Raw genomic sequence first — 19,452 nt, 5'->3', positions numbered from 1 at the left:
TGAAATCTGACATGTTGGCTGGATTCACGAGTGTAGCTTTAATTTGGTATCTTACATGTGTGATTTAATGAAAGTTTGATTTTTATATCATTTTATTTGAATATGGCGCTCTGTATTTTCCCTGGCTATTGGCCAGGTGGGACGATTGCATCCCACCTACCCCAGAGAGGTTAATGAAGCTGCCAGTTGAGTTCTTGTGAGGTGTCTGTTACTCAACTCTAATGTACTTGTCCTCTTGCCCAGGTGTGCACCGGGGCCTCCCACTGTTTCTATTCTGGTTAGAGCCAGTTTGCGCTGCTCTGTGAAGGGAGTAGTACACAGCGTAGTACACAGCGTTGTATGAGATCTTCAGTTTCTTGGCAATTTATTACATGGAATAGCCTTCATTTCTCAAAACAAGAATAGACTGACGAGTTTCAGAAGAAAGTTTTGTTTCTGTCCATTTTGAGCCTGTAATCGAACCCACAAATGCTGACGCTCCAGATACTCAACTAGTCTAAAGAAGGCCAGTTGTATTGCTTCTTTAAATCAGCACTACAGTTTTCACCTGTGCTAACAATTGCAAAAGGGTTTTCTAACACAACGTGCCATTGGAACACAGGAGTGATGGTTGCTGATAATGGGCCTCTGTACACCTACAGTGGGGAGAACAAGTATTTGATACACTGCCGATTTTGCAGGTTTTCCTACTTACAAAGCATGTAGAGGTCTGTCATTTTTATCATAGGTACACTTCAACTGTGAGAGACGGAATCTAAAACAAAAATCCAGAAAATCACATTGTATGATTTTTAAGTAATTAATTTGCATTTTATTGCATGACATAAGTATTTGATCACCTACCAACCAGTAAGAATTCCGGCTCTCACAGACCTGTTAGTTTTTCTTTAAGAAGCCCTCCTGTTCTCCACTCATTACCTGTATTAACTGCACCTGTTTGAGCTCGTTACCTGTATAAAAGACACCTGTCCACACACTCAATCAAACAGACTCCAACCTCTCCACAATGGCCAAGACCAGAGAGCTGTGTAAGGACATCAGGGATAAATTGTAGACCTGTACAAGGCTGGGATGGGCTACAGGACAATAGCCAAGCAGCTTGGTGAGAAGGCAACAACTGTTGGCACAATTATTAGAAAATGGAAGAAGTTCAAGATGACGGTCAATCACCCTCGGTCTGGGGCTCCATGCAAGATCTCACCTCGTGGGGCATCAATGATCATGAGGAATGTGAGGGATCAGCCCAGAACTACACGGCAGGACCTGGTCAATGACCTGAAGAGAGCTGGGACCACAGTCTCAAAGAAAACCATTAGTAACACACTACGCCGTCATGGATTAAAATCCTGCAGCGCACGCAAGGTCCCCCTGCTCAAGCCAGCGCATGTCCAGGCCCGTCTGAAGTTTGCCAATGACCATCTGGATGATCCAGAGGAGGAATGGGAGAAGATCATGTGGTCTGATGAGACAAAAATAGAGCTTTTTGCTCTAAACTCCACTCGCCGTGTTTGGAGGAATAGAAGGATGAGTACAACCCCAAGAACACCATCCCAACCGTGAAGCATGGAGGTGGAAACATCATTCTTTGGGGATGCTTTTCTGCAAAGGGGACAGGACGACTGCACCGTATTGAAGGGAGGATGGATGGGGCCATGTATCGCGAGATCTTGACCAACAACCTCCTTCCCTCAGTAAGAGCATTGAAGATGGGTCGTGGCTGGGTCTTCCAGCATGACAACGACCCGAAACACACAGCCAGGGCAACTAAGGAGTGGCTCCGTAAGAAGCATCTCAAGGTCCTGGAGTGGCCTAGCCAGTCTCCAGACCTGAACCCAATAGAAAATCTTTGGAGGGAGCCGAAAGTCCGTATTGCCCAGCGACAGCCCCGAAACCTGAAGGATCTGGAGAAGGTCTGTATGGAGGAGTGGGCCAAAATCCCTGCTGCAGTGTGTGCAAACCTGGTCAAGAACTACAGGAAACGTATGATCTCTGTAATTGCAAACTAAGGTTTCTGTACCAAATATTCAGTTCTGCTTTTCTGATGTATCAAATACTTATGTCATGCAATAAAATGCAAATTAATTAATTAAAAATCATACAATGTGATTTTCTGGATTTTTGTTTTAGATTCCTTCTCTCACAGTTGAAGTGTACGTATGATAAAAATTACAGACCTCTACATGCTTTGTAAGTAGGAAAACCTGCAAAATTGTCAGTGTATCAAATACTTGTTCTCCCCACTGTATGTAGATATTCATTTTTTTAAATTTTTGTTTTAAAGCAGTTTCCAGCTACAATAGTCATTTACAACATGAACAATGTCTACACTGTATTTCTGATCAATCTGATGTTATTTTAATGGACAAAAATGTGTTTTTCTTTAAAAAACAAGGACATTTCTAAGTGTCCCCAAACTTTCAAACGGTAGAGTATGTCATAAAATATATTCACCCCACCCACTATTGTAATCAAAACTTACCAGAAAGCATGTAGTCCTTGGCCCAGAGTGTAGTAGTGTGGGCTCAATAGCATCTCATTAGTGTGCAAGATCTTGAGAATCAGCTGTACATGTGATGGAAGAGTGCACTGGCACATGTGATGGAAGAATGCACTGTGCATGCAGAGGGTTGCAATTCCATTGAATTGGGGATAGTTTAACCAAAATATGCCACAAGACCTAGAATTGCCTTATGTATATCCAACAAAAAAAGGTTCACTGTTATAAGGCAACTTTTTTCATGAATTTAAGCAAAATTTCAAGGCTTAAAAACCCTAGATGTAGTTACAGTATGGAATTCACAACTAAATGTTTGCCAGCTAGATATCTTAACTATTAAGTTAACTGTCTAAAATGTTCTAAATGCTCTGCAGTTGTGCATTTGGTTTGCTAATTTAGTAGCTAGTTAGCTATCTAGCTAAGCGGTTAGCTTCTACCAAAATCAAGCGTCGCAGAGAACCCCCTCCTGGATCAAGAGCCTTGCAGTCTAATATGTTTTGGGCATGCAGCAAACTGAGTACTATTTTAGAGTTACTTGTATGAACTGGGATGTCTGTCCTTAAATAGTTTAGATCAGAGACAGTATAAAATATTTGCAATGCGCTCGTTACCATTTATTTAGAATTCTCTATGGGATTTTACATGTACTTGTTAGCATTGTTAGAAAATAGCGTCCCTTGTGCTTAGTGCAGGTATTACCGAATATCCCAGTATGGCACAGGGTCGGTATGAAGGCATGACACCGCCCAAGCCTACTTTTGTACCTCAATGGGAGAGCTTGTAGAAAAGAAAAGAAAAATGTAACATTTTTTAAAGACTTACTAGCAGCAATAAAGCCAGTGGCTGATGTAGCCTGCTGCATGGCCTCCCGTCTGTAGTCCCTGTCTTTGGGGAAACTGTTGACCGGCGTCAACTTAGTGGAGGACTCCTTCTGCCTCTGCTCTCTGGGATACAAACAAACAGTCAAGTTAGAGCTCAAGTTTGCATCTCAAATGGCATCATCCATCCATCACTACTTTTGACCAGGGCCCTAAGGTAAGTAAAATACATTGTCACTCAAAGATGAGGAAGATCTGCGCAAAGGTAGAGCCCTATATAATATGTTTGAATTTTTTGCCCGATTCAGTTTAATCTGTATGAAAAAGCCAACTGAAATTTACTCCTGAGGTGCTGACCTGTTGCCCCCTCTACAACCACTATTATTATTTGACCCTGCGGATCATCTATGAACGTGTGAACATTTTGGCCATGTACTGTTATAATCTCAACCCAGCACAGCCAGAAGAGGACCAGCTACCCCTCAGAGCATGGTTTCTTCCTAGGTTCATGCCTTTCTAGGGAGTTTTTCCTAGCCACTGTGCTTCTACATCTGCATTGCTTGCCGTTTGGGGTTTTAGGCTGGGTTTCTTTATAGCACTTTGTGACATCGGCTGATGTAAAAAGGGCTTTATAAATAAATTTCATTGAGTTTAGTTTCTCACCAAATTCCATTTTCTCCTTTTAGTCCAGGTTTTTGTTTTTCCCAGTTTTTGCTCACAAAAATCCTACCCTTTTAATAGAAAACAAAATATGTTCTAAATCATGGATTGGCAATTAATTTAGGAAATCTGTTAGTGTTCTACCTAATAAAAGACGTGATCGCGTCTCAATCAAGGTATGGAAATGTTATTTTCAAATACAATCTATTGTTGGGCTTAGTTGTGGTCAATTTGCAGTGTTCAAATTATAATGATGGGAAAACAAATCTAAAGAAATGTCTGGGTTTTGGGTGTAGTTACCCTTTAATTCAAGTGTGTACCAGTCAGAGACTGTTGTTTGGTTAGCAATGTTTCTGTAGCGCTCCTGTGATTGCAAAGTTTGCAAAACAAAATGGCCACAGGATTGATGCAAATAATGATATAATTCTGTCAGGTAGGCTACTTTGTAGTTAGTCTCACGTTGCCATACCTCAAATCACGTCGTCACGCCTCCCTTTAAAGTCTGGAGAATTTTGTATTGCAAAAACCTTTTGAATGGTCGACTGGGATTTTGATTGGATGTTACATTTCAAGAACCCTCCACCCACACGCCCATAGAACGGGTGCTGTGTTATATACGTCACTGTTTTCCGTCCGGGTAGTTGTTGCCTATGCTAGTTTAAGTGTGGCCGATAGTCTGCTATTTATAGAAATTGAAAGTGGATTACGCTGGTAAAAGTCAAACATCACAGCACGTTCTTTACCGCTCTGATGACAAAAACGTTTTTCCCTAGTCTCCATTCGTCCACGTGGCCACTGGCTGTGCTACCACCAAAAACATTAAGATTGGGTCCTTGGTCAAACAGCAGAGGCAATGGGAGAACCTACTCAAGTAAATACATGTTTTTCTTTATTAAACCATGTATTATTAGCTAGCTGGCTGGCTACAAGTAGGCCACTTTGTAGGCTAACACAACTGAGCTGCTAGCTAGCCAACTTTCCACACTATTTAGCTAAGTGAATTAAATGTAATCACCTAACATCCTATTAGCTAGCAAAAAAATAGTCACCAAAAGCGTAAATAACAGCCATGGAAGAGGGTGAAATTGCTGCTGTCATTAAAGGGATAGTGTAGGCTAATACCCTAGGCAGCAGATTGTGCAGATCTAGCGCCCATGCACTATTGGCTGCCTAGGCTAGCTATTGGATAGGGCAGGTCATTTTGTGGGAGGACATTATGAAAAAATTCTCCAGTTCCAGTACCTAGATGGGAAAACTGAGGACAGAGCGATAAATGGCAACATAATATTCAGTTCTGTCTAATTTGAGTATTATGAAGCCGATTTCTGTGATGTTTTCTGTCTTCAGACATGGAAAGCTGTCAACGCCTGATGGAGAGGCCCCAACAGACTAAGGGCATGGGTTACATGTGTAGGCCTACCTATGTCAGCAAATGTTGTATACAAAAATAGTTAAAATCTACAACAATTGGAGCAGGCCAATCATGCTGGAGGTCTGCTGGATGTGCAGGCTTCTATTTCAGACAAGCAATAACACACCTGATTCAACCTTATGAGTTGATAGGCAAGTGCGCTATTGCTGGGCAGGAATTGAAGTATGCTCACCCTGTAGGTCAGGGATCATTGGAACAAGGTTGGCCACCACTGGTCTGGAGTTTTTGTTCACCTAACCGAGCACTCCCCCATTCTCATCGACAGGGCTGTAGTGGAGCCGGTTGAGAGCTTCAAGTTTCTTGGTGTCCACATCACCAACAAACTAGAATGGTTCAAACACACCAAAACAGTCGTGAAGAGGGCACAACAAAGCCTATTCCCCCTCAGGAAACTAAAAAGATTTGGCATGGGTCCTGTGATCCTCAAAAGGTTCTACAGCTGCAACATTGAGAGCATCCTGACCGGTTGCATCACTGCCTGGTACGGCAATTGCTCAGCCTCCAACCGCAAGGCACTACAGAGGGTAGTGCGTACGGCCCAGTACATCACTGGGGCTAAGCTACCTACCATCTAGGACCTCTATACCAGGCGGTGTCAGAGGAAGGCCCTAAACATTGTCAAAGACCCCAGCCACCCCAGTCATAGACTGTTCTCTCTACAACCGCATGGTACGCGGTACCGGAGTGCCAAGTCTAGGAGAAAAAGGCTTCTCAACAGTTTTGACCCCAAGCCATAAGACTCCTGAACAGGTAACCAAATTGCTACCCGGACTATTTGCATTGTGTTAAACCATTATTAAAAATGAACTAGTGTCCATGTTGATGAATCACATCACAATCAAGAGGGGGTGGTGTTCTGTCTAATGTGTCTGTTGTATTCCCAAATGAACATGTCCTTTTTGTGTAGTTGTAGAACTCCAATCTGTTTTATTTCATTGTCACACTCAGTATATTAGCTATGTGAATCTATTTGCAGCTTATCATAAGGCATGCATCGCCAATGCACCCATAAGCCTACAGTATGATGGCAATACTGGCCTTATGGGCATCTCATCTGAAGCAGAGAATAGCTAAATTCATACACTGTTTACACGTTGTGTTATATGTTCAGTTTAAAATGATACCAGTAGACAATGTTCAGTATGAGGCAAACCATATACCAGGTTTGTACATGCCTTGTAAGTGCGGACATAAAATTGTTTAGCGGAAATCCAACCCTTGTCATGCAAGTACAGCATGAAAATAAGGAGACAATTAGGCTTCCTGGAGATTAGCATTAGATGTTAATTTTATTTGATAAATTTTTGCACGGTTGCTCCTAAGGCACTAATCTGGTGAGCGACTTTGGAGCTCCGCCAAAGCAATGCATTTGATTGCGAGGCGTCACTGATCAAATAAAAATAAAATGTTATTGGTCACATACACGTGTTTAGCAGCTGTTATTGCGGGTGTAGCGAAATGATAGTTCCCAGCTCCAACAGTGGAGTAATATCTAACAATTTCACAACATATACCCAATACACACAAATCTAAGTAAAGGAATGGAATTAAGAAAATATAAATATATGGACAAGCAATGTCAGAGCGGCATATACTAATAAGCAGTAGAATAGAATACAGTATATACGAGATGAGAAATACAAAATATGTAAAACATTATTAAAGTGGCCAGTAATTTCAAGTCTATGTATATAGGCAGCAGCCTCTAACGTGCTAGTGATGGCTATTTAACAGTCTGATGGCCTTGAGACTGAAAAACAGCTTCTGTCTCTCGGTCCCAGCTTTGATGCACCTGTACTGACCTCGCCTTCTGGATGATAGCGGGGTGAACAGGCAGTGGCTCGGTTGGTTGTTGTCCTTGATCTTTTCGGCCTTCCTGTGACATCGGGTGCTGTAGGTGTCCTGGAGGGCAGGTAGTTTGCCCCCGGTGATGCGTTGGGCAGACCACACCACCCTCTGGAGAGCCCTGCGGTTGCAGGCGGTGCAGTTGCCATACCAGGCGGTGATACAGCCCGACAGGATGCTCTCAATTGTGCATCTGTAAAAGTTTGTTAGGGTTTTAGGTGCCAAGCCAAATTTCTTCAACCTCCTGAGGTTAAAGAGACACTGTTGCACCTTCTTCACCACACTGTGTGGGTGGACCATTTCAGTTTGTCAGTGATGTGTACGCCAAAGAACTTGAAGGATTCCACCTTCTCCACTGCGGTCCCGTCAATGTGGATAGGTGGGGTGCTCCCTCTGCTGTTTCCTGAAGTCCACAATCATCTTGTTTTGTTGACGTTGAGTGAGGATATTTTCCTGGCACCACACTCCCAGAGCCCTCACCTCCTCCCTGTAGGCAGTCTCGTCATTGTTGGTAATAAGCCTACTGTTGTGTCATCTGCAAACTTGATTGAGTTGGAGGCGTGCGTGGCCACGCATTCATGGGTGAACAAGAGGAGTACAGGAGGTGGCTGCGCATGCACCAGGTTTCCAAACTCTCTTTAGAGGATTACTGCCATGGAACTTCGCCATGCTTCCTGTTTCAGGGAAGCCTGGTTCGCGAGAAGGCTACTTTGTAGTTAACATTTAACTGGAGAAGGTTTTTTGGAAAGCCTTTTCATCTCTACCAGAACTTTTATAATTATTAGCATCATCGCTAACGGCTACACAAAATGTAGAAAGGGAAAGGTGGATACCTAGTCGGTGGTACAACAATGCATTCAAATGAAATGTGTCGTCCGCATTTAACCCAACCCCCTTGAATCAGAGAGGTGCGGGGGGCTGCCTTAATCGTACAACACGCGGTTTCAGAAAGTTCCAGAAATATATGAAAAACTGATGCATTTTGTTAATGTCTTATGAATGCATTTTCTAATAATTTCAACAAATGTAGTTGATTTCCTACTAACCTAAGTTCAATACATGTTTGAATATTGTTGAATACCAGTTTTAAATGTCTGTATTCCAAGATTCTGTCCACGTTCTCCGAAATGTGGATTTGTTAAGGCCCTACAAAGGGGATATGGTAACTTACAAACAATATGGCTTGTTATGTTACATTTAATTCAATAACAAATCAGGACAAGGGTAGAGCAAAGCAAAGCCATCTTAGTCTCAGTTTTTTGGTAAGCGGTGTTTATGAATTCAAACATCAGTTTCACAGCTCATCAAGGACTGAAGAGACAAGCATTTTAAAAATGAATAGAAAACCAGGCCAGCCAGCACAGGTCAGCTCAACTAGGCTCAGTAGTGTGAAATCGGTATTATGTTAATGAAAATGGCATAATGCGTACCTCTCCAGCCACTCTTTGGGTTTCTCCCACTGTGAGACCTCGGTCCTGCAGTTGTAGTAGTACTTCTTCCCAGAGGAACTGATGTGCTCTGACCAGTCATCTTTATCTTCATATGGCTGAGGAGTAGGGAAGAGGACATTTATGTAAGGGAGAAAGGAAAAAGGTTAGTGAGGGAGAAGGGAACATTTTATGTTGAGGACCTCCCGAGACAGGAATACCACAGGATGCCAACATCTGCTGGCATTGCTCACATTGTATATAGACTTATTTTTCACTGTATTATTGACTGTATGTTTGTTTTACTCCATGTGTAACTATGTGTTATTGTATGTGTCGAACTGCTTTGCTTTATCTTGGCCAGGTCGCAATTGTAAATGAGAACGTGTTCTCAACTTGCCTACCTGGTTAAATAAAGGTGAAATAAAATAAATAAAATCTGCCGAGACACTGGTCTCACAACAGCGGACCTACCAGGTGTCATGAACCACAGAGAGCTATGGCAAGCCATCATTCGGTGCATTGTGCCGCCGCAAGCAAGCAGACCGAGGGCATTTACAATGTCTTCAGAAAGTATTCATACCCCTTCACTTATTCCACTTTGTTATGTTACAGCATGAATTCAAAATGGATAACATTTATTTCGCACCCATCTACACACAATACCCCATGACAAAGACAAATCATGTTTTATAAGTTTTAGCAAATTTATTGAAATACAGTAATATCTGATTCACATAAGTATTCACACCAGAGTCAAGAAATGTTAATCACATATGGCAGAGTCTTTCTGGGTAAGTCTAAGAGCTTGGCACACCTTGATTGTACTATATTTACACATGAATTAAAACAATTCTTCAAGCTCTGTCAAGTTGGTTGTCGCTAGACAGCCATTGAACTCTTGCCATAGATGCCACTCAGAACATTCAGCATATAGTCTTGGTAAGCATTGTATATTTGGCCCTGTGTTTTAGGTTATTGTCCTGCTGAAAGGTGAATTTGTCTCCCAGGGTCTGTTGGACAGCAGATAACCAGATTTTCCTCTAGGATTTTGCCTGTGCTTAGCTCTAATCTGTTTCTTTATATCCCAAAAATATGGAGTGTGGTACTCAGGCATGTTTTGGAATATTATATTATGTACAGGCTTCCTTCTTTTCACTCTGTCATTTAGGTTAGTATTGTGGAGTAACTTTTATTGTCCTCAGCACAAGGTGCAACTGTGCAATGATCATGCTGTTTAATACGCTTCTTGATATGGCACACCCATCAGGTGGACGGATTATTTGAGCAAATAATAAATAATCACTTACAGGGGAGTAAACAGATCTGTGCACAAAATTTGAGCAAAATAATATTTTTGTGCATATATATAAAAAAAAATTGTGTGCATATGGTGTTGTGTTTAGGCCAGTGACAAAGTCTCAATGGAATCCATTTTAAATTCAGAGTAACAAAATGTGGAAAAAGTCAAGGAGTTTGAATACTTTATGAAGGAACTGTAGGGTAGAGAGGGAGGAGGACATTTAGGTAAGAAGGGGGAGAGAGAACAGTGAACAGGAAGGAGGTGCAGGGGGCATTTAGGTAAAGAGGGAGTGGGAGAGAAGAGGACATCTTCGGTAAGAAGGGAGAGAGAGAGAGAACGGGACATTTGGCAAGAAGATGACGACATTCGGGAAAGGAAAGAGCATGAGAAGGGACAATTAAGTAAGGATAGGAGAAAATACAAGGATGCATGTTATCCCATCAAGAGTTGAGGCGGAAAAAATATACCGCAGCAAGAGACAAGAGAGGGATTAGGTCTGATGCAAGAGCTTGCAATGTGAGATGTAAAGGATGTGTGGGTCTATCTGGACATGAAGGTTTGGCTCCGATATCAGGGCTGGTTGGGAGATGAGACGGAGGGACGGATGCTGGCTAACCCAACTGACAACTAGCAAGGCTTCTCAAGATTTCAAAATATTGGTGTTTTTGTGAATGTTGAGGTGGATGCTTCCATGTACAAAACCAAGACAAATTCCTTGCAACATTGGTAGCATGGCAATAATGTTTCCTGATTCAGAAAACCACCTGCCCAGGGACTACAGATACAAATCTGTTGTATTTACAGGCCTGTTGAGTAATGGTGTGCATAGTAACAGTCAACTAAATATAATAAAGTTAAATAAAACGCATTTCGCTAATCTTTATTTTTGACAAGTGACAAACAGAATTATAACCTAAAGAATTATGTTCAATGTCATCCAATAATTAGGGACTAGGGTCTATGGACAACAATAAAGCAAGGCAAGGCCGTGTTCAAGTTCCGTTTTTTGGGGGAAATGTTAATGAATTCATCCAAGACAGCAGCTTCACAGCTCATTACTGACTGAAGAGGCCAGCCACTTGACACACACTTAACATCTTTTAAATGAAAACGGAAGTAGGAGAGGAATTAGCCTAGCAGCTGATAGAAGCATAAGACTGTTTCCCCCTGTAGGTCTTCACTTGATATCGGTGTTACCTTGGTCCTGCTTGCTATCAAAGTCCTACTTTTTGAGCAGACGAAAGGACAATTTATCTATCCGTTTGACAATCATTCTGTACCACTGAAAGAATATTTTCTCGTTTACCAAGGCAAATGTACGGTGACAATTTACCCGACACGTATGAATGGAAAACTAATGTTGGTGAATGCTACCCTTATTTTATTTGTTTCCAATTTAATCAATCAAATACAAGTCTTTAAAATAATTGTCTGAAACGGTCATTTTTATCAAGATCGGGGGTAAAATATGCCTGGACTGTCCATATTTGAAATGTGTGACGAAATCAAGTCAATTGTCAGATTTAAATAATCTATATTTATTTATCAAATGTAAATGTAGGCTAATAAAGTTATTTCAAATGGCATATAAACTATAAAATCCAAATACCTTCACAGATCATTGTAAAGGCTTTAAACACCGTTTCCAATGCTTGTTCAATGAACCATAAACAATTAATGAACATGTACCTGTGGAATGATTAAGACACTAACAGCTTACCGACGGTAGGCAATTAAGGTCACAGTTATGAAAACTTAGTAGAAAGGCCTCTTTAGTGTCCTGACACTGAAAAACACCAAAAGAAAGATGCCTAGGGTCCCTGATCATCTGCGTGAACGTGCCTAAGGCATGCTGCAAGGAGGCATGAAGACCGCAGATGTGGCCAGGGCAATTCCAATGTCCGGGGTAAATTGGTAAATTCCAATGTCCGTACTGTGAGATGACTAAAACAGCGCTACAGGGAGACAGGACGGACAGCTGATCGTTCTCGCAGTGGCAGACCATGTGTAACGACACCCGCACAGGATCGGTACATCCGAACATCACACCTGCGGGACAGGTACAGGACGGCAACAACAACTGCCCGAGTTACACCAGGAACGCAAAATCCTTCCATCAGTGCTCAGACTGTCCGCAACAGGCTGAGAGAGGCTGGACTGAGGGCTTGTAGGCCTGTTGTAAGGCAGGTCCTCACCAGACATCACCGGCAACCGCGTCGCCTATGGGTACAAACCCATTGTCGCTGGACCAGACAAGACTGACAAAAAGTGCTCTTCACTGACGAGTCACCGTTTTGTCTCACCAGGGGTGATGGTCAGATTCACGTTTATCGTCAAAGGAATGAGTGTTACACCGAGGCCTGTACTCTGGAGCGGGATCGATTTGGAGGGTCCATCATGGTCTGGGGCGGTGTGTCTCAGCATCATCGGACTGAGCTTGTTGTCATTGCAGGCAATCTCAAAGCTTTGCGTTACAGGGAAGACATCCTCCTCCTTCATGTGGTATTCTTCTCCTGCAGGCTCATCCTGACATGACCCTCCAGCATGACAATGCCACCAGCCATGGCCAGCGAAGAGCCCGGACCTCAATCCCATTGAGCACGTCTGGGACCTGTTGGATCGGAGGGTGAGGGCTAGGGCCATTACTTTTGATTTTGACCCCCCTTTGTTCAGGGACACATTATTCAATTTCTGTTAGTCACATGTCTGTGGAACTTTTTCAGTTTATGTCTCAGTTGTTGAATCTTCTGTTTATACAAATATTTACTCATGTTAAGTTTGCTGAAAATAAAACAGTTGACAGAGAGGACGTTCCCTTTTTTTCCCCGGAGTATATAATATTTTGCCATTTAAAGATGGAATCTGCATTTAGGGTAATAGCGCAACCATCCGCCCCAGTACTTTCATGTATTGTCCTTGTTTTGTGGACGAAACGGAGGCGAGGTGCTTAGATCAGTTGTTGTAATATCCCAAAAAGACGTGGCAGTTTCAACATTAAGGTGAAACATTTTAACGAAATATTTAGGCCAACTATATTGCTGTACCCTAATAAGTATGTTGACATTGAGCAGCTTTGTGGTTTCTGATGCCCCTGATAGGTCAATATTTCAATGGGGGTGGTAGTGGAGAACCTAGACGCGCAGCTGTCTGTATCAAACTCGCTTGACACAGTAACAAGAGATCAACTGATCAAGGCCTGGTTTCCTAAAAGCATTTTACAGCCATGTTCATCGTTAGAACCTTCTTAGGAACATCGTTAAATCGCTGAGCTGTTTCCCAAAACCACCGATACTAAAGTTGCACTTGAAAACGCTCGTTATTTATCGACTGCGTCAGACCACTCGTAGCAGCTAAGTGCGTCGTTAGATGCTTTTGCGCCACTATTGAAAGATCTCCGCTAAACATTGCCAATAACTTCAGAACGAAGTCAACTTCAAATACAGAGTCTTTGCAATTGTTATGAATAAGTGAAGGATAAAAAGATGCTTCAAATGAAAACTGAGATGACTGCATTAATAAAAGATTGGAAAATGTAGGCCCATGTAGCCTATCATATTTAAATCAATTGAGTTCCATTTTGCCGAAAGGCAGTCACTGCCTGAAATTTTGCCTCAATATATTTGATTTGTAATCTGTGATTCAGTGCATTGTTATTGGGTAAACCTAATAAGCCCCGCTTTTCTATAGATCCCATCCCTGACACGTGGTCTAACGACGTAAAAGTTCTCCGCGTGGAGTTTTTCGGCCGTCGTAGGAACAATTCTTAACATATTTATTCCTGGGAAAATAAAAAATATATAGTATGACAAAATGTAAGAAAAACTTACATTCCAGAGCGGCGCCAGAACATCCAGTTGTAGTGAACGATGCATTGTTAAAAAAAACTCGTACGCCTAAGTTCCATCGCTATATGGAAACCGGGCCCTGGTGGTTTATTCTTGTGAGTTTTTGGTTGCAAGCAAGATTGCTTTAACAAGCCGGTGCATGTAATCTCCTATAAATAGAGTTAAGAAATTCAGTGGTAATGGGTAACACAGCTTCTAAAATCTGCCTGTTGGTTGCAATGAACCCTCAATGTTTGTGCCTGGGGGGGAGGGGGGTCGTCAAAGTTGAAGTTTACATACACGTTAGCCAAATACATTTAAACTCAGTTTTTCACAATTCCTGATATTTAATCCAAGTAAAAATTCCCTGTTTTAGGTCAGTTAGGATCACCACTTTATTTTAAGAATGTGAAATGTCAGAATAGTAGAGCATGATTTATTTCAGCTTTTATTTCTTTCATCACATTCCCAGTGGATCAGAAGTTTACATACACTCAATTAGTATTTGGTAGCATTGCCTTTAAATTGTTTAACTTGGGTCAAATGTTTTGGTTAGCCTTCCACAAGCTTCCCGCAATAAGTTGGATGAATTTTGGCCCATTCCTCCTGACAGAGCTGGTGTAACCGAGTCAGGTTTGTAGGCCTCCTTGTTCGCACACGCTTTTTCAGTTCAGCCCACAAATTTGCTATAGGATTGAGGTCAGGGCTTTGTGATGGCCACTCCAATACCTTGACTTTGTTGTCCTTACGGCATTTTGCCACAACTTTGGAAGTATGCTTGGGGTCATTATCCATTTAGAAGACCCATTTGCAACCAAGCTTTAACTTCCTGGCTGATGTCTTGAGATGTTGCTTCAATATATCCACAATTTTCCATCCTCATGATGTCATCTATTTTCTGAAGTGCACCAGTCCCCCCTGCAGCAAAGCACCCCCACAACATGATGCTGCCACCCCCGTTCTTCACGGTTGGGAAGGTGTTCTTCGGCTTGGAAGCCTCCCCTTTTTCCTCCAGCATCTTCACAAGGTCCTTCGCTGTTATTCTGGGATTGATTTGCACTTTTCGCACCAAAGTATGTTCATCTCTAGGAGACAGAACGCGTCTCCTTCCTGAGCGGTATGGCGGCTGCGTGGTCCTATGGCCTGGTCAGGCTAGTTGGCCAAAACTCTACTGGCCCAAAAATAATTTCTACTCACCCGGACATGGGGTTGTTTATAAATGCATTGCCTATAGGCTTGCATGCTTTCTCTATATTCAGCAAGTAATAGGCTACATTTGTTTAAGGTACTAAAAAGCCTTTAATATAATTTAGCAATTTGAGACATTAATTCATTCTTTAATATTGCACTGTATTAATAGCATTCATTTTTGTTTGTATAATATGTCATTTGCGACCGACCGCCTTGATTTGGTCTTGTAGCAAAATTTGAAGTGGTGTTTTTTACATTGGATAAAAGCAGAGACAGAGCTACAAAATAGTATATCATGCACTGCATTTGAGGAACAATGGGAAAGTAATTCTGCTTTTAAAGTTGATAAACTTGTAACCTCACTTTTGAGAAAATGCCCTTTGAATGTTTTGGTACTACTACTAGTACTACTGGAGAACCCTTCTTTGTCTACACCCATTCAGCATCGTTCACATCCTCTTAAGCTTTAGCCCCAACCATCTCTCTTCAAGGGTTGAGCCGAGCGTTCTGTCCAAACAACAGTCAAGCAATTCAAGCTAACTGGCTAACGTGAGAGAACCGTTCACTGACCATTTTACTTGCCCTCGCAGTGCTGGTTAGGCTGTTTTTATGTTATCCAGAGCATTGGTGATTGCAACTGTGCTGCTGGCAACAATTTGCGCTTTCTTGCCAACGTTTACTGACACTGGCCATATTCAACGGGCGTTGACCGTTCATAAATTCGTCAGTTATTCTGCGCTCTGGCACACTAAGACGAGAGTGCTCTGAAATCAGAGTAGATAGCTGATAAATTTGCTCTGGCTATGTCTAGCAACAGTTGACGTATTGACATTCTATTGAAATGGTTACTTGGAGTCTTTTGTTGAAACATGTATCTAGCTAGGTAAACAATGAACCATAATCGCAACTCATAATGTTACTACCCTGCATAAATCTGCAGGTAGCTAACCAACCAGGTTCAATGTTAGCTAGCTAGCATTAGGCTATAACTAGCAAAGCAAATAGCTCTGAGATACAAATAATATCATACACGTAACGTTAGCTTGAGAGCCAGCTAACAGTACACCAACTTGAAATGAAAACGACTGTCAAAATTAGAAACGTGTAATATCGGAAAATGCCGCTAGCTAGACTATCATGGATGGACGCCTCTGCCTGTCACAGATGCCATGGTTGCCCTTAGTTTGAAGATGTAATTCGGAGACAGGTGTTTTCGCCATCTCCTTAGCCATCATACTCGAATTCCACTGATTTCAAAACTCGGTCCTCCAGAAAGTGGAGAGCAACACTGACGTGATACATATATATATTTTTTTAAGCCGCGTTAGACAGGATTACCTACATATACTGACCAGCTCAAATAGACAGAAGCGTGCTATATGGCAGACCAATCTGAACTCCTCTCTCAGCATGTCCAGCCCACTCATTATCTCAACCAATCATGGCTATCAGGAAGGTTGCTGCCTTTTTCTGTGGCTAAACCAACTAGGCTCGTAATTTAATTGCAATCGTATTTACAGATGGCATACAAGTCTGTTAAGGCACATGAAAGTTCACATGTTCCAGAAGGCATTTCTGCCCAAAAACACATTTTGATTAATAACATAGACTCTCAAATGGCTCTCTTGTGAAGTAGTGACACGCGACATATGCCTAGTTTCCTGAAACGAGTCACATTTTAAGAATAAGACGTTGCCCCTTTAAAGAGACATCTGCATTTCAAAAGAGATATCAATACACTTTTTTGCAAACAATCAATAGTAGCCAGCCTATTGCGAGTATGTTCACCTAAATAAAATAAGATCAGCGGGTGTATTGATGAGTGCTTCTTTTTGCTCTGCACAGCTCGTGGGCGCATCACCTGGCAATGTACTGCTTGAGAACAAGAAGTTATGAGAGTGGTGCTTTACCACCCAATCATATTGCTCAAATACAAATAGTATGACTTTTCAGCATGTGGTCTTCAATGGTTTTCAGATGGCAGACTGTGACAGAGCAGGTAAATGTCAAACTGGAATGCAAAATGTGCTGAGAATTTACTGGCCTGGACAAGCCAGTGACTGACAAGAACCACTGGCCCAACATGTTATTCCCAGGCCACAGGCCAGCATACAATAGTTTATGTTGGACCCTGTCTAAAATGCTTGATACATACGAACCCTGGTCTGGTCCAGTGTCTGGCTGTAGAGTCCCACTCAAAAGAGACAGACTGACGCATTTAGCACATTGAAGATGTTCAGCAAATGATAAGGGAAACGTGTGCACTTGTACACTCCTTCCCACAAATGTCAAATCATTGGACTATTGTAGGCATCTGCTTATTTCTTAAAACCAATAATTTCCTTTCAAATCCACGCAGGGAAGTGAACAAGTGTACACTTCAGAGGAAAGGAGAGATTGGGACATTGTCCAGTCCACCATGCTTTAACAAACAACACAGAGGTGGTAAGCGTGTAATATACTTACTGCGTCTGATGTCTTGCTGGGGTTCGAATGTGAATTGGAGCTGCTATGATGGGTGCTGTGGTTGTGTGAATTTTCCTGTGGAGAATAACTGGTCCCTAGAAAGAACAAAAAAGTAGATGGTTTTTATTCAACCAACAGGCAAGTATCAAATTGCTAGATTTGGAACAATAAAGTCCTTCCATTTGTCCAATTCAGTCTGTAACAGAAACTCAAGATAATACATTGTCTCAAGGTAGCCTTACTTTTTTGGTAAGCTTAGCATACGTCAGCCAGACATCGGCCTAATAAGTATCATCGCTGACTGATAAGTGCATCCAACTACCATCAGAAGAAGAAACCAGTGCCTCAATTGGAATCAAAACTGCACTGCAGTATTTATTTTGGGGTATAAATATTACGCAGATTCACCTTACAAGTAAACCACTTCTCAAAAAAAAAGTTACTGATGAAACATTGTTAATGCACAACTGAATCTGCCAATTTTTTTATTTATTTTTTATTTCACCTTTATTTAACCAGGTAGGCTAGTTGAGAACAAGTTCTCATTTGCAACTGCGACCTGGCCAAGATAAAGCATAGCAGTGTGAACAGACAACACAGAGTTACACATGGAGTAAACAATAAACAAGTCAATAACATGGTAGAAAAAAAAGAGAATCTATATACAATGTGTGCAAAAGGCATGAGGTAGGCAATAAATCGAATAATTACAATTTAGCAGATTAACACTGGAGTGATAAATCATCAGATGATCATGTGCAAGAAGAGATACTGGTGTGCAAAAGAGCAGAAAAGTAAATAAATAAAAGCAGTATGGGGGGTGAGGTAGGTAAATTGGGTGGGTAGTTTACAGATGGACTATGTACAGCTGCAGCGATCGGTTAGCTGCTCGGATAGCAGATTTTTAAAGTTGTTGAGGGAGATAAAAGTCTCCAACTTCAGAGATTTTTGCAATTCGTTCCAGTCGCAGGCAGCAGAGAACTGGAAGGAAAGGCGTCCAAATGAGGTTTTGGCTTTAGGGATGATCAGTGAGATACACCTGCTGGAGCGCGTGCTGCGGGTGGGTGTAGCAATCTATTTCTAGAAGAATTTTGACTAGCAGCTAGACCTCAGAGGCATCCCCAAAATCAGATAAGCATCAAGGAAAGGTCACAGTTAAACATTTGACAAGGGAAATAAAAAAATGTTACACAGAACATTTGTGTTATACCCTAAGTGAGGCTACAAATTGACCTTTTTTAGTGGTGAATTGCAATTGTCTTGGAATGATGTAACTAAATCCATTTTTATAAACTTTTGAGATCATTTTTATAAACTTTTGAGAACAAATACTGATTGCCTAGTTGTATTGACATAGGTTTGAAACTAAAGAGGCAGAGGTCAAGTAGTTTACAGGCTAACATCCAGAGATTGACAGAGGCACTCAGCTAATCAAAATTTGTGAAGGTAAACTATTTAAATTACTAGGCTACTTTAATATGTAGCTTATCAAACACAGCACTGGCTTGCAAATCCAAAACACAGTTAGAGGAAAACTGACTTGCCAGAAATACACATATTTCCAATTCACAAATTCAAAAGTTAAACTTTATGTTTAACAGTGTTTTACTGGAAACCAATGCCAAATAAAAAAGACTTGTCACAAGCAGATAGATAGTGTTTGCTGTATCTCATAAGTTTATTCCTTGTGATGCAGATACAATTGTGCGTTTACACTGAGTGGGCCATATTGCTTGTGGCTGCAGGCCCAGATGGAGGAGGAAGGTTGGTGTGTGTGTGTGTGTGTGTGTGTGTGTGTGTGTGTGTGTGTGTGTGTGTGTGTGTGTGTGTGTGTGTGTGTGTGTGTGTGTGTCAGTGAGAGAGCTCCCTGTCCCATGCGGCAGGTGTGAGTCAGAAGCAGAAGCCTAAGGGAACCTAGGGTATCCTAATTCCTATTTAGCGCACTACTTTTGACCAGAGACCATAGGGCTCTGATCAAAGGTAGTGCAC

At 41.7% G+C, this 19,452-nt stretch overlaps 1 protein-coding gene across 1 annotated transcript in view; it reads right to left on the bottom strand.

Moving 5' to 3' along the window:
* LOC139532072 (WW domain-containing adapter protein with coiled-coil-like) overlaps positions 1 to 19,452 on the bottom strand; it is a 59,077-nt gene that overhangs the window by 31,267 nt on the left and 8,358 nt on the right. Inside the window, exons 4-6 of the mRNA XM_071329202.1 lie at positions 17,464 to 17,558; positions 8,683 to 8,798; positions 3,320 to 3,441 (exon numbers count right to left, since the gene is read on the bottom strand). Coding sequence (XP_071185303.1) covers positions 3,320 to 3,441; positions 8,683 to 8,798; positions 17,464 to 17,558 — 333 coding nt within the window. The remainder of the gene's footprint in view (positions 1 to 3,319; positions 3,442 to 8,682; positions 8,799 to 17,463; positions 17,559 to 19,452) is intronic.

Source organism: Salvelinus alpinus, chromosome 10, assembly GCF_045679555.1.
Source record: "Salvelinus alpinus chromosome 10, SLU_Salpinus.1, whole genome shotgun sequence".
NCBI lineage: Eukaryota > Metazoa > Chordata > Actinopteri > Salmoniformes > Salmonidae > Salvelinus > Salvelinus alpinus.
The sequence above is the reverse complement of the archived record's forward strand: the minus strand, read 5'-3'. Positions and strand labels throughout refer to the sequence as shown.